This window comes from Amphibalanus amphitrite, unplaced genomic scaffold, assembly GCF_019059575.1.
Source record: "Amphibalanus amphitrite isolate SeventyFive unplaced genomic scaffold, NRLGWU_Aamphi_draft 000220F_arrow, whole genome shotgun sequence".
Lineage (NCBI taxonomy): Eukaryota > Metazoa > Arthropoda > Thecostraca > Balanomorpha > Balanidae > Amphibalanus > Amphibalanus amphitrite.
This window is the reverse complement of record NW_024881715.1, coordinates 308,417-324,660: the sequence shown is the minus strand read 5'-3', so window position 1 is coordinate 324,660 and position 16,244 is coordinate 308,417. Positions and strand designations below refer to the sequence as shown.

Sequence of the window (16,244 nt, the reverse complement as noted above, 5' to 3'; positions counted from 1 at the left end):
TCTGTTCCCCTGGCCCAGCAGCTGTATGTTGTGTGTGCAGTGATGAGTGAATGCTGCTTCTACCCTGTCTCCTCTGGGGAGCGCTAGTTGTACGAGATCCACGGCCTTGGCTGCATTCCAAGGGGCGTGACCGACAATGGGACCCACTTGATTCAATTGGTGGGGGACATCTCTCGCGACAAACATGACTAAGTGTCGACACGGGGTGACAAACATCGCGACAAACATGACAAAGTCCACTAGCGTGACAAACATTACGAGAAACATGACACCTTGGGACGCAGAAATGGGTGTGGTTGGGCTTGGGCATAGGGGTTGGGTTTAGGCACAGGAGAGCGAAACAAAGGTCGATGTTATGAGACAGAAAGGTTAGGTCTGTTGCCTGACTGTGGATAATTTAGACTTTGCGTGGCTCATAGATATGCTTTGATGACGCTTACGCAAACGCTCGCAGTGTTCACTGCTTTCACAATCACCGTCGTGCTTATCTTGTCCTCACGAGCACCAACTCCGCTAACCCACCCGTGTGCGTTTCACGCCAAATTAGCCGCTTTTGCCCAATCACCGCCCCCGTTGCACACGACGTTCCTGTTTGACCGACCCGCGCGCTGTGACCCGGCCGATATCCGCCCCGTTCAGCACCTCTCCCACGCCCATAGTGTACCACACGTGGCCGGCCATGCGTGCCGCGGCGGCGGCACCGCCCGACCTTGCCCCGGTGTAGATTACCCTCACTTTCGCCGCCCGTATACCATTGATCACCACCACGGTGCTCTCGGCGTGACGCCGGGAGCTGCTGTTTTCGAAAGCCGACTAATTGAAATGGTCTCACCCCTCGGCGCGGCCGCAGGACCAGAGAAGGCCGGTAAGTCGCGCTGAAAAGCTCCAGACTGGTCGCCAAAGGTCGGCCAGGATTTATGCGGGCTGGGTTTAAATGACATCGTCTCCCGCTTGGAGCATGCGGTGATGTAGATTTAACCGCTAATTAGAGAAAGTCCGAGAGGCTGGACTTGATGATGATGAGGGTTAATTAATCCAATTTCATTCTCTTTACGGTCGTTATGGATTGAGCTAGATTACGGAGCTTTTGTCATGTGCATGCATCGTAGATCAGTATAATAGCTTCTCTTCCATCTCAATGGCATGATAGTCTTTGGCTGTTTGCACTAAGCGGCTAAACGTCATCCTACGACCTGAGATGAACGGATGATATTGACTCAATTACTTCCAAATGCCCCTGATTTCATCAACAAGCATGAAATTAAACATAATACTCGTACCTACCATGGATTGCCAACTAACTAGGGACTACTTCATCCATGATAATACCTACCTTTCTCACATGACGTACCTACCCTGCTGACATGTTTGGGGTCGATCACTGTCCCAACATTGGCATTGCAACACCTCATCTTCGCTTCATTTTTGTCTTATATCATTGTCTTCGTATTATGCTTTCAGTTTCCCATATTTTATGTTTGCTGACTTGTCACTGCTACTGCTCACTATGTAAATATCATAATGCATTCACAGCTGCCTGCTGACTTGTGTATATGCCCGCCTGCCTGCCTGTCTGTGTTTGTATGTCTGTCTGCCGGCGGCTGATGGCGGCCTCTTCACGCTGCTTTCAGTGTCTGAACGTGCTGCAGTCTCCATCCGGCGGAAGATACCCACAGGTACAGTGATGCGTGCCGTCTGGTGGACAGAAAGTCAGCCTGCTGGGAGGGAGAGGTGGTTTTGTGATCACAATTTGGTGGTGGAGGAGGGAGGGAAGGAGGTTGTTTTGTGATCACAATTTGGTGATGGGTGACATTTGTGGTTGATGGGACCACCAAAACTGCAGTGATTTAAGCCGGTACGCAGTGAAGCTGCTCGAACAGAGACATTCCACTATGGCGCTCGCATCCCTTTCCTCCCACACACACAGTGATTTGAGCATGATTCGCTGGAAACATCTGATTGCGCCGAAACTCTCGGATGACATTTTTGCATGAACTCAGCGCTCTTCGTGGGCGATGTACGCAGTGTGCACGCAATGTGCACGCCATCGTGCACGTCAGTGCACAGTGCATGCGTTTAATGGTTATTGCGCGAGGATGACTGCGCATCTCTCATGGGGGATACGTCCATGACAGGGCGTTGTCACCGTGTTCATATTTAGGTCGCCCCGGACTATTCGCTGTGCTGGTTCGCTGTGGATGGCCGTTTCGATCTCCACCGGATTCGTGTCGGATGATGACCCTATGTCGGTGGACGGGATTAGAATAGTTGCGTGCCACTGACATGACGGTCATGGCCACAAGCCGCTTACGATGGTTCATGGAAGTAATTACTGGTAATCGATAGGATGGGAAGATTTGCGGTTTAATTCGGGATGAAAGCCTGTCGGAAGATAAGCCCTATTAGGTGGGCTTTTCGTGTGGTATGACAGCATTCTGGTGAACAAAAAACGCATGCCCCACATCTATCTTCATTCTTCCCCTTCCCATGTCACAAAGTCTGGACGACACTGTCACAATTTACACTCGTACTTTGGTTTCCCACCATGGACGTAGATCTTGTCGTGGACCGCTGTCGCCGGTGTCACTGCCCTGAGTGCCCGCGCATGGGTGTCCGGATCGCGTGGGAGCGGGCTGGGGCTGCCGCACTGGGTCGTGACAGTGCAATGGACAGAACTGTCGGGCCAGGTAGCGGCCCACGGCACCGAACGGAAACGGAACTGTATTGGCTGTCTGTGCTGTCTGAAACTGACTACCATGTGTGCTGTCTGAACTGACTACCGTCTGTGCTGTCTGTGTTATGTGGACTGACTACTGTTTTCGCTGTCTGAACTAACAATGCTGTATGAACTGACTGCTGTCTGTGTACTTTCTGCATTAGCTCCTGTAACAACCACTGTCTCAATTGACCGTGCTGAACAGTTACCTACTGCCCGAAATGACCATTCATTCTAACATTCTCGTACATCCATGAATTAAATTTTCCTGTTCATCTACATTTAAACCGGCTGTGATTTCCTCATCTCCCGATGTCTAATCTCCGTCGTCGCCGTGATCTCACCATACGCGTCCTCCCGGCTCAGAACACCGGACGTTCCTGTACAGGTCGCGTTCGGAGCGGAATCCGTGTGGAAACGCTCGATCACTTCAGTGACTAACGCAGACCGTTTGTGGTCGGATCCGCATTCCTTAGTGCGTGACAGTGTGGGGAGAATTTCGGGATGTAACGGCCACGGGTGCGTCATCATAATGACTGTCTGGAGTGAGGCGATGTTTTGTTTATTGCTCGATGTTTAGTGGTTTTGAGGTTTATGTGCATATTGTTTATACTTTGTGTATTGGTCGTATCAGTTGAATTCAGCTTACCTACCTATTCGATTGGGCTACGACGTTTTGCCTCTTCAAAACGTTCACACAATGTCCAATATGCTCTCTTACGGTTCGCAGAGTCTTTTCCAAGCATAACTTTCGTGCATTTCTTTTTTCAAGCATAACTTCGTCATTTTTGCCGGCAGGCTCCGCCCCCACTACATCTCGTAGCGGCAGCAAGCAGCCGTCCGCTGCTTCGAGGGCAGTTTCGACGACGGCCACCAGGGCGGCGCTGGAGGCGCCATCGCGTCGCGCCGCCCCACTCTCCAACAAAACCAACATCGCGAATAACCAAGGCACGGGTACGAATATATCGACTGCGTGGAGAATATATCGAACGTGGAGGGGCGTGCTACCGACCACGGCCAGTGGTTGATTGCCTGTCTCACCGCGTTCGATCACCTCACGGCTTTCCTGACATGTCACAAATGTGACGTCAAATTGTTAGGATGAGTAGATGGATTCCTGATTTACTTTTGCCCTCCGCTCCGTCGTTTCCATCCTCAGGATACTGAAATCCTTCTCCTCCACGCCGCAACCCCCACTCCGGGCTGGACAGGCACCTTTATCTCATGCGGGCTGCTCCCTTGGAGCGGCACCGCTGCTCCCGAGGGAGCGCACCCCGTAGCCGGGTGCAGAGAGTGCTTGGGGGGTTGGTCGGCCTGTCCATTCGGACGGGCTCAGCCCCGGCGACTCTCTAGGGTGTCTGCCCAGACCAATGTCTCCCCCTAAATCCTATCATCCTTCCTGCTGTGAAATGGTCTAACTCTAATTGGACCGAAAGGGCCTAACCCAACAACAACAAAAAATTAATATTTGATCTGTCCCGACCACCGTTTCTGACCGTGGCTCTAAGTGTTTCATCACTGGTAAAATCCTGTCACAATGGTCACTGGGCCACTACTCAACGCTCATGGCAGTCTGAGAAGAGCTTTGAAAAAGGTGGATCCACCGTTGTGAGAGACGTAATTTTGGTAGGCGAATACTCACCGTTACTCTTTTTCCACCAGGGACGAAAACGACGAAACCTTCGACGAGACCACCCATCGGTGGAAGATCTCAGAATAAAGTACAAAGCAAGGCATCTACCAAAGGTCAGTCCCAGCTACCTTACCTAGAGCTGAGTGTGTGGGCAGATGGATGGTGTCCCAAGGCTGGCCTGCAGCGCCGGTGGAGATAACTCGTGGTCGACCTGCGCGCCACCTGCCTGCGGTACTCGTGCTACACTGGTTGCGGGTATATCCGCCAGGTGGCACTAGCGGGCGCTTCATTTCTCTGGTGAACTGAGCAAGTCTTGAGGTTGAACGGCGATTGATTGTCTTCCAAAAAGCAAACCTGACATTTTATACGCAATACATGGATGTAACCATACCATGGATTGGCAAGGTGCATGGGATGCGGTATTACTTTGCTGGACCCTGGCCCTAAAAAACTGGTTTGCGACGAATTCAGCAGTAGTGTACAGTTAGCCAGATTGATAACCTCATATCAAAGACACACCACTAAATCAGGTTCAGGGAAAGGTCCTGTGCTATAAAGACAATACCCCAGTATTTGTTGTCCTTTTACAAAGTGTTGCCACCCGGGCTTGGCGTAGCCCGTGGCTCCTCTCCAATAACATTTGCCCTGATGGCGAAGGAAATTTGTCCGCGCCCACGCGTGTTGCACTTGGCCCTGGGCGTATTTGCACGGCACTCACCATCACCGGCAGACGGGATGATTGGACGTTACCTCAGGCTTAACACGGGATTATTTTAGGATGTTCTCGAGGTCTCAGACGGTCCTTGATGTTTCGTTGACTTTCCGGAGCTTTGGCGGCCTTCCGCTGAATTACTTTCATGATTAACATCGCTTGATTTATACGTTTCGTAACTTGGCACGCTGGTGTGGCATCATCAGCTTTGGAATCCTTCGCATTAGCTCAGCGGCGATATTTTTCATCGGTATTATTTATAGCAGACCAGTTATCTTTCAAATATCCTAACAAAGATATAAAACTCGCAAGTCTCCACTGCCGTATGTCACATAGGTATCATCTGCATTGAACTCTTTTGAAATATTGGCGCCTATAATAATTATGCGCTGTCATTTTGCCATGATCAAATTTATCGTATGTCGATGGCCATCCATCATCTTCCCTGTCTTGCGAAACTCGGCTGTGGCATGGGAAATCGATCCGAGCGATATCACTTCAGATAAAATCCAACCGCATAATTTTAGTTTTTTTTTCGAAACGATGTAAATCGAGTGCAGCTCGGAGTTCCGACGATCTAGTTAACTACACTCGTTAAATATCTCCAAATTAATGACTTGGATAAGAATAAACACTTGAGTGGTCTAAGGCATCTTTCTTGCAGTGATACAAATTCGGTGAATCTGTATGATGAATTTTGACTGAAAACACTATCTAATCTCACGCAATTAATCAAAAGTACCTACAACGGTTAAAATTACTTGCAACTAGCTTTTTATGCTTTGACCTTGACGTCAGTAGGTCATTCGTCAGTCTCAGTCAACAGTTCCTACTCCGTCACCTATGAGTTGATCTGCCTGTCAGTCATCGTGTCATCCTTCTGACATTCCGACCTTGCAGTACAACTCCCTTTGATCTCCTGTTTTCCTGCCCAGTATCTTTGCCGTGGAGGATACAGATCATATCTGCCTCAGTAACCGTCCTTGTGATCGGTCAGTTATCACATTAAATACCATAATAACCAACGGATGAAATGTTAATGAGAACACGCTATTTCCACGAGCCAATAAGACCGCCCGAGTGTCTGGGCGGGCGCGGCGCTGACCGTTTAAGCCCACGCTGTGCGCTGTGGGGGGTCGCTTCGTACCCGACCGACGCCGGGCTGTCACTTTCTAACCGACCGGTGTGTTTCTCGCCTGAACCTGAACCACTCTCACTATCTTTAGAGATGGATTCCGGTTCTGGTTAGGTCATGGCGTAGCCTCGTTTGTTTCCATGGACGGCGTGAGGTGTGTAGGGCTTCTCATGAGAAAATATCGGTGGCTTGCGCCGACAGGGATCACCCGGGGTGACTTGGATGACCCGAACGACCCGTGCTGACCCCTGCTGGTGGTAATTTGTTTACGGTGATGTAGTTGGTATTGTATGGGCTCGCGACGAGTCTGATTAGGTGCGGTGTAATCTGACCTGACCCCAGCTGTTTCTTCTTGTTGACTGTGGTGGCTGGCCTGACCTTACTTGACCTCTGTTATGTTGATCATTGGCTGGACGAAGTTATTCCTTTCTCTTTCTCCCTTTCATTCCACTCGACGCCAGGTTATTATATCCAATGAACTCACGCCGTGAATTTGATTCTGCTACAGTTGTTTAAAAACTTCCTTTAGTTAGTCCCAAGAAACGACCACACAGCTGCCTCACTGTTGATAAGCGGCGTTGGAGATTCTTTTCTGGTGACTTGTCCACACTCCTTCCAACGTCAACTCAGCCGACTGACTCATCTTTCCGGGCCTCTCTTCATCATCTGGGTGGTGATAAGTGTTCACGTCCTCGAGTCTATGTGAGATTAACCGTGAGCTCATCTCACCATGTTTACGTCGCGCCTTATTGCTCTCTGCTAGACAGGTCCGTCGGGCGCTCTCCGCAGAGACCCGCGGGCGATGAGGTCATTCTGACATGGCAATGTTAGTGATTCGTCTTGTCAAAGTGTGTCTCGTGTCACGCGCACGCCCCAACGGCGCCAAATGACGGATGAACGCACTCAACGCAATTGATTTCGTCCGTTTTTGTCAATGCGTTGAAGTCGCTAAAAAGACGCTCTAGTAACTAACGCGTTTTTATTTGGGACCCTGGTCGCAAAAACTACCTTCATCTTCGCTCGCGGTCCCAGGATGGGTCGTCGGCGGCATTAATTCATCGAGTTGATGTTTGCCGACTGGATGACTCTGAGCTGGTCGGACTGTGTGGGAGATGTAAGGCCTCATTAGATCCAATTCCGTCGCGTTGTCGTCATGGCTCGATTGACGCTGTTTGGGCTACTCCCAGCGCTAACCATGACAAATGGTGTGCGTGGTGAGACGCGGTGTTCTGCGGCAGGCAGCGACATCCGCGGCGCGGCGATGACACTCGCGGCGCGTCTCTGACACCAGACCACGACAGATGACACAGTGTCAGATGACACGGTGTCATGCTGAGACGCGGCACGAGACACGGTTCCGACCTTGACCGCCCCTCCGCTCCACCTGCCCTGTCGCCAGGAGCGGAACTAATCAGCGTTCATACGCGGAAACATGACTCTGATCATCACCACGCGTGGGCGCCGCCTAGACAGGCAGGACACTCCCAGCTTCGAGAGAATCTCGTGTTGGGCGTCGCCGTCCCGTCACGGCTACGGCTGTGACCACGGCGGAGGTCCTCTGACAACCTCTGGAGTGTTGTCGGAGGGGGCGTGCGGGTCGGTGGGCGCCCGGTGGACGCCCCGGGCGCCGGCACGTAACCGGGTCAGGGCGCCCGGCCGAGCTGCGCCCGCAATGGCTGGGTGGAGTTGGGAATGGAAGTGCGCCGTTCCCAGGGTCTGTTTGACTTACAGACGCAGAGAGAATTGTGAATGATATTTTGATCGGGGTCATTCACAGGCCCGAATCCTTCAGAGTCGTCGGGTCTCTTGTCCTTCGCAAGATCTGATTGCAGTTGACTTATGATTATTAATCGTCTGTTCACTGGTAATCGATACATATGCTAATTACAGACACACTACCGGAACGCCCGTCTGGACCGAGCTTCTGTGGGTGGAGCTGAACTTCGAACTCAGTTCGAGAACCTTTGCCGATGGGTGCTTCGGCGTTCAGCTTCAGACTTCAGCGGCGCGAATCGTGCTCACAATTCACACTCAGCGGTCTCATTAGCTGCCCGATTCAGCCGTTCGACAGAGCTCGAACAGCTGCCAAGGTGGGATTTTCGAGCCATAAGACCGCCGGTCATGGGGCCATATAGCTTCAGACGACCGCCGCCGCCGCTTCCAACCCGGTCTGGAGTTTGTGACACTCCCGTCCAACTCGGTCGGGAGAGAGACGGGAACGGCTTTCCACCGCCTCGCACGACGCGTCTGGCGCGTGCCTAGCGTGGGAACACCGCTCAAGGGTCTATTGGAATTGTGTGATGTCGATCAGCGGTGCGGTAAAACGGGGTGTGACAAAACAGCCGAACCGAGACGGAAAATGAGAGAGAGGAAAAACAGAACACATACGCACATTCATCCCGCAATGATGTGGCTAAGCCAATCTCATTGTTAAGAACGCTTAATTTGTATAAATGATAAATGAACAGGAGTGCATTTTTCTCGTTTCACCAGTAGCAATACAGCTTGCTCAAAAGCGAGAGCGTGATGATCAGAGCGGGCCTCAACTTTTGCCCGCGGCTTGTAGTTGAGCCTGAACGCGGATAAAATCTATGAATAGTCGCTCTGGCTGTGCCCGTGCCTCTGGCCGTTGGAGTTTTGCCTCTGGTCCCATTGCAGTGCGTTTCGCGCAGGTATAAGGTACCCTCATCACGGCCTAAGGCGTGCCAACCCTCAGGAGTGCCTTCACGACCCTGTGGAGTACCAAGCACGCCTGCTAACTAACCCGGTGCTGTGAGACGCGCTCCGAGCCACCCCTGCGGTTTGCCCTACGGTGGCACGGATGCTGCACGTCCCCCCGTCATGTTTCACACCACCACGCGGTGGCATGGGAGTCACTGAGGTTTTTATGGCCCGCAGCGGTGGGAGGTGTTTTGAGGATGACACTTTGGCGGTTTTTGGGTTCAGTCGCATGAGGCTGACGTCGTAAAAAGATCATTTCGGCTCTGGCTCCGCCCGAATGGGATGAATCCGCATGGGAGTTCTCAGAACGAGATGCCGTTTACCCTTTGCATTGTGCAATGTGCAGGCTGAATGGACTGTTGCACGTATCACTGACCGCTGAAGTCCAGAGCAAACGATCAGATGCTCCCCGATATGGTCCATCGGCTTGGTAAGTGTTTCGAGGAATTGGTGCTGTTGTGTGGATGACGCGATGGGTCTCTCGCTGTTGTGAGGTGGACCGTTGAATGTCTGAAGAGGTGGCAGACAGATGACGCCGTCTGAAGTGGCAGTTAGCAGCGTCGGCAGCGGTCCCTGTCTGGACCATATGGGACGTGGACGGTGACATGGCCCAGCCCCTGTCCGTTAGGAACAGAGCTGAGAGCGCTGGCAGCAGAGGGGAGATGATGGATATCGTATAGCGAGAGAGAAACGATGCTACATAGATAAACCTCAGCCGTACACAAAATAGTTCTTACACAGTTGTTTCACTATACCGTCCGTATAGCTCGTATTCTGGTAAATTATGGTGATGAAACTAAATAAGAAGATCTGTGCGTGAGTCCCGGGAACGCTTTTTGTTCCTCTCTTTCACTGTAATTTTTTTTTTTTACTAATTTCCTAGTTATCCGGCCACTTTTTACTAACAAAATGGGAGTGGACTTTAAGTCATGTTAGTAAAAGTGAAGTGTGCTCTATTTTGTTAGTGAAAAGTGGCCGGATAACTAGGAAATTAGTAATCATTTTTTTACAGTGTTCACTGAAGCCTAGAAACGTCAATTCTCTGCAATATGATGAAATACAAACCTTATAATTGCCTGTCTTCTTGACATGTATAGTTGTATACCTCATGTGCATTTTGCATGCCCCATTGCTTGGCTACCAGTACTCAGCAGCAACATGACATGATACGCAGTCGTCAATACAGTGCGCCACCCGCCCCATATTTGGTCTTGACGTTCTGCTGTGCGACTGCGGACCGGTTGACGCTGCTGCTGTCACCCTGGGCGGGTACACTGTTTGTCGTGTCTCTGCACACGGCCCTGACGGTAATGCAGATCAATTGACTGGAAAACAGCGGTTTTAGTGCGGCGCCGGCCGTGTTGACGGGGCGCCGCCGGGACGATCTTGCATGCATTATGGAGACGCGTCTGAGTGGCAGACACACCGCGGATGACGGGCGGACGTTGACGGGCCGTCATCGTCCGTCAATATCTGTCACTACCCGGCGTCATCCGTCAACCTTCGCCAAAGTGCTCGCCGTCCTTGACTCGGAGATCACATGCATACCGCCCGGTTCACCAGTAAGCAATAAGCGCCCGTTGGGCGTATGCGGCGCTACTGTCACACGCTCACAAAGTGCTGACTGGGCACAGTGGTGACCGGAGAATTTCATCTGTCATACCTGACGGTCGACACGCGGCGCTAACCGGGCATAATGACTGCGGGTGATTGCAGCACACATTACCCGCGGGGTGACCTCATTGCAGAGTACATTGCAGAGTGGTCTTGGTGCCGGTGGGGCTGGGGTTTGATTGGTGAACGAGTCGTACGTGATGTGTAGCTCAGTTCAGACACAAACATCCAGCACAGTGACATAGTGTGACGACAGCTCAATCCTAATACGGTTAAAATTGCCGTGTAAAAGAATCGATTTTGTCTGGAGGATTTGTAGTGGATTTAGCGTCCGTTTCAGTGAAATTGTCATGCATGGTGGTGACATTTACAGGGTGTCCCATAATTACCCAGACATTTCTAATTAGCGTATAAAATAAGGCAAACATGATTGCGCTTTTTCCTTTTTACCGTCCTATATAGTCAACTAGGGTGGCTGTGAAATAGCACATGCAATAGATACGCTTGTTACAAGATAAGCCGACAGTGATGGAAAATGCCAGCCATTGCTGGTCTCAGTTGTTTTACGGGTCTCCCGAAACTGGGTGTAGGCCTGTTTTCTTTGACCTCTTACCGGAGGATAATACGATCATATAAGATAAACTTGACATCAAAGTGTTCCCAGGCCATAAGGTATTATCCCCCAAAACAAAAATTTCTGCCTACGCCACTTTTGCTGCGTTTTTTTACATCTGGAGTGGAGAAGCTCCATGTGTGAACATTGCGCAACCTTTGGCTTCCAACAGATTTGGTTTCCAAAATAAACCCGTTCATGGCCATTTGGTTCACGGCATCCAGTTTTCGCACTGGTAGAATATTACCGCAGTAGTACCCTGTGCTAACGGTTGTCTTTGGGCCATCATATCAAGCCCAATGAGTGCACGGTGGCTCAAAATGTCTCACAATTTGATTTTCGACGGGTGCCTGGCCGTCTCTGCTGTTGGGGCGTTGTAGCCATCTGACGTTCACACAAGCCTTTTTCGGGCGGTTCAAATGACATAATACCTTCGTTAGACCACAAAGTGTGCCTCAATATACTGTTTTGTTGTATATGTTATGTTTTTGGGATGAATTGTAGTGCAATTTGCGCTGCTTTCCTCGTAGTTTTCGCATATTTTTCTGGCGAAGGACCCCGAATCCCAAAATTTTGCCGAAGATAGTGATGCAAAGTAGACTGATGTTTTGTAGATAATCCTGATCTATTGTTTAGCTAGTTTTTAGCTAGATCGGTGACGTTTGTTTTCTATGACAAGCAACCCCTTGTTTGACAACTGGTGCATGACCCTTTTGGCCGAGCCCAAGCTTGTCAATCAGGTTTATCTCTTGCTCTCTCTGGCTTCGTTAGCTGATATAATTGCGCTTTGCTCAATCCTAACTGCTTGCAGATGAGCTGCTGAAGCTCTCCAGCAAAAACCATGCCGAAAGTCCGTTTACAAAGTTGAGAACGGGAGTTGATTCACCATGGTTGCCTATTAGTGGCTTAAGCTGAAAACGGAAAGGGACAACTCTTACTTGACTCTGGATAATAATTGATTCGAGTCGTTACCGGCCACCAAAAACACACAGTCCCCAATCTCGATAGCTAAGGGATATCTTATAAAAGTATGATGCTTGTATATCATTAGAAACGAGCGCAGTCGTACTTTTAGCCAGAAAATAAATGTCCGGATAATTCTGGGACACCCTGTAGGAATGCATTTATGATGCCATGCGCAAATAATGCCAGTTTTAATGTCTTTCCTTCCATTAAACGGATTAGTTATTCTGATCCGTTCTAATTCTCGGGCATTTCCAACTTTCACTATAAGTGAACAAGAGTAATTTCTCCCTCGATGGCCTTGGTTGGCATGCTGCAATGTGACAAAGCTCGGTTTACATGTGGCTACACGTTTTATCCTCACGTATTCTGATGTCACTTAGCCTCCCAGTCCCCAGGCCTCACTCTGGTATGTAGCTATGACATCACTACTGGGGCTAGATTCCAGCACCTGCTCTGTCGAGCCTTTAGTAAGCAGCACGGAATGCTGCACCTTCTGCTCATAACTGCCCACCCACGGTGGTCAGGTGAGGTGTGCTAGACACCACGCCGTGGTCCGCCAGTCCAACCTCGTACGGCACGTACTGTGTGACGTCACAAGGTTGTTGTGACGTCACGGCGACACGTCTGTTAGGCACGTCTGCCGTGCTGGTCGTGCGTGCTAGTGTCGGCCGATGTCCGCGGGTTGTCCGTCGATGTCCGTGGGCTGTCCGCCTATAGCTGCATGTTTTCCAGCGATGTCAGCGTGTTGTCCGCCGATGTCACGAGTGCAGCGTTGTCTGCGAGTTGTTTGCAGAGTGTCGATTGCCATGTAGCAGGCTGTCTGGAGGCTGTCTATAAGTTGTCCTTAGTTTGTCCGTGGGTTGTCTGGAAGCTATGCGAACATTATTCGTGAGTTCAACGTATTTTTTTTTTTTTGGAGGGCTACTCATTGTGCTCATTGATTATTGTAGGGCGTCTGCGCCACTCGCGAATTGTTAACCGATGTCTGGGGACTGGAGGTTGTCCACTGGAATCCGCTGGTAGTCTGACCCAGTGTCCACCGGCTGTGTGCCGACTGCTGGGGTCGCGGACAGGTGTAACCCTTCGCCCCCCTCCTCTCCTCATCCGGTCCCCCTCCCCTTCGTGCCACCACGTGCCTGCAAGACCGGGAAGAGAGCCGGACTGTCGTAAAAGGGAGGGGCGCCCGTCTGGTCAGCGTCCTTTAACCACGACAGAAGGCATCGTTGTGTTTCAAACAATTTGAAAGTCGGATGGCAATGAAGATTATCTTTTGTCTATTTAGACAATAATGAGGGATTACTTGCGGTATAATTAACTGCTACATGGCTTCTATTGCGCTTAAGAGATGTTTCTAAATCCAAGGATGGTCTCCGATGAATTTGTGTTTTTTTTAATCCAAGTAGCTGCATAGTTTCACCAGCATTTCAAAAGCACAGACGTTGTAACATATTGTGGCTATCTGATATTGCAGTTCTAACCAGGGGCGGCGCCACGGGTTTTCGATAGGGGGGGACGGGGACCGAAAATCGAAAATCCCAAAAGTAGATACTGATCGTGTATGCAAAAAAAGATCGATCACCTTTTCAAGCATCCTTCCCTCTAAATCAAAATTTGCAGTCTTGCCAACTCAAAGCTGGTTTCCTACAAGCTGCGAATTGCTTAGGCATAAGTAGCAGTGCCAGCTATTCTTACATTTCGTACTTTCAAATTTTCGATCTTACGTCTGGTCAGCTTCAGGGCTTCACCATCATATACATAGTCATGGAGGAAAAGTGGGAATGTCTTCTGCTCTGACAAGTGCGCCAAAACTGCAATATAATTTCAGAATCATGACATCACCACCTGATCCATATGCAACGGGCAGGGTGCAGCTAATGGCTAGCCGTCAGTGGTCATGTCATCGGTGGTCACTCAAAAGGCCATGCTAGGTCATGGAAGGTCACCAACCGTTATTAGATCACACTTTCTGATGGATTTTACTTGCCAAGAGCTTCGCGGGAAAAACGAGCGCATGCACCGTTGAAAAAATTGAGTGAAAGGGTCTCAGGTCCGGCGACCTCTGCAGGTGAAATGCCCCAGGGTAGGATTCCGGTCCTTGTTGATTAACTTCGTCAAAAATGGCAGTAGAGCTGTGATGTCGGCACCATTGTGTTCGTCATGATCGAGCTGGCACGACCTGCATCGTTCTCATATTCACCCTCCAATCGTAACAACTACAGCAGGGATTGGCAAATGGCGGGGCACCCCCTTTGGGAGGTAATGAAGGTCTCTGGAAACCTCATCCCACATCTCTTAAGCATTAGTGGCTCTCCTTATGGAACAGGTTTCTTGACTGGTCTGTTTCACCCCAGAATTCAAAGACTAGTCAAGGTAAAACCGAGCGCACCACAGTGAGCACAATTTGATAAGCTGGTGTATCTCAATTTTCATGTAGAACCTTTCACGTATCACGGACCTAAAACCCTTTCGTGCACTCATGCAAAAGCAACTGCCATGTTTCAACAGCTGGTAATGGCATTTTCACAGCCGCTGACGTAAGAAGGGGAGGGATGGGGGGCTCGATTAGACCCCCAGCCGTTCGGCCGCCGACCGAACTTAGTTTTGCAGAAAAAAAAACGAGTGCTATCGAACCCCTTGACGAGAGGGAGCCGATGCTATATCCAATTATAAGGTCTTGGGCTACTGCGTGCTTTTTTGGTCCTGCCTGTGATCTATCCGAACACTTCTCCCCACAAGTGCTGGGGTTAAATGGCATAGATTTCAAATGGTTCCTGTGGTAGAACTGCCATGCTTGAATTTGACTCATTAGGAATGGAAAATTTTCATATAGTAACGGAAATCAATGGAATTTCAGCTTGGTTTTATCGGCAATGGGGCCTGGCAGTGGGGTGGGGAGGTAATAAGTAATAACCCTGCCTGGCGCCCCAAAAAGGGGGCACGATCCCCGAGGCCCTGCCGATCACCTTATAACTACAGACATCACAGCTCCACACCTTTTGCAGATGGCCAGGACCCCTGCGATGCATTCCAACAGCAATATTTATTCAGAACCTGCCTTGATTAACCAACGATGCATTAAATGCCACGGATAGCTCTATAATGCATTATTATCAACTATTGAACGGGCCTCGCCGATAGGGGGGTACTGTACCCCCCTAACTTTCGATAGCGGGGGACCTGTCCCCCCCGTCCCCCCCGGTGGCGCCGCCCATGGTTCTAACGCTTTATTATCTGACAATGGTCGGTCATTCATGTGGCTGTAAGTGAGCGTAATTGGGATAGTTTATTACCTAGATAGCTTATCGTACGCAGCGCGTACCGTAGGCAGCACCTCTGAGTAAAATACGTCAATGGTGCCGGCTCGAGGTCAACTTCATAGACCTCTGTATGCCGAATTCAAACGCTGACCACTTGAATCCTCTATATAGTCGGTAGCAAGGCCCTAAAAGTCGGCATATCTTCAGAGTTGTAGCTTATCAGCCATATGAAGTTTTCCTATTTTTCACTCATTCATGCATTTTCTCAGACGCATCGCTAATGCATTCCTAGTGTCCTAACTCCATTTTCAATTTACCTACATTTTCAATCGAGTCTTTCTCTGTCATCGTCTGTTCCTCATGCTCCGCTGATCCCTTCCTTACCGTTACGGTCTCTCCTTATCCAACAACACCTGTACGCAGCCGGTGGACCGGGATGCGCTTAGAGAGCAGGGCCCCGCCGCCGCCGCCACGCCACCGTAGCTTCGCCGCCGCCGCCGTCGCCCAGCGCCCCGCTCAGTCGACACGCGGAGGTGGGGAGGGTCGCGCGGGCGGCGCGAGGTGGTGCGCTGGTGTGGTGTGTGTTGGTCTGATCAGACCCGACCTTACCTGACCTGGATCGAACTTACCAGGAGGACAGGAAGAAGTGTGAGAATTGAGGAGTGAGGAGTGTTGACTTCCAGTGCGTGGAGTTGTTTTCTACAGAGGACGGACACGGAGACCTGGGAGGCTGAGCTGCGTCACTGCTGGTGCGCGTAGGAGTTATTCCCCAAAGATTGCACAATGCGTACAATGTGCGCACATTGGGCTGGCTACTCATAAAGGTGCCTGGTTTTAAACAGCAATTACATAAAACATCTGACCGTGCTTGCGAAAC

The 16,244-nt window shown here is 50.4% G+C and overlaps 1 protein-coding gene across 6 annotated transcripts in view; it reads left to right on the top strand.

The window, feature by feature from the left end:
* The window catches only part of LOC122385473 (protein piccolo-like), a 159,557-nt gene that overhangs the window by 69,111 nt on the left and 74,202 nt on the right, over positions 1-16,244 (top strand). For 3 of the 6 annotated variants that reach the window (XM_043373790.1, XM_043373794.1, XM_043373793.1), the window contains 3 exons: positions 1,632-1,676; positions 3,515-3,670; positions 4,379-4,462. In XM_043373790.1, coding sequence (XP_043229725.1) covers positions 1,632-1,676; positions 3,515-3,670; positions 4,379-4,462 — 285 coding nt within the window. The remainder of the gene's footprint in view (positions 1-1,631; positions 1,677-3,514; positions 3,671-4,378; positions 4,463-16,244) is intronic. The other 3 variants (XM_043373791.1, XM_043373796.1, XM_043373792.1) reach the window with 3 other exon arrangements.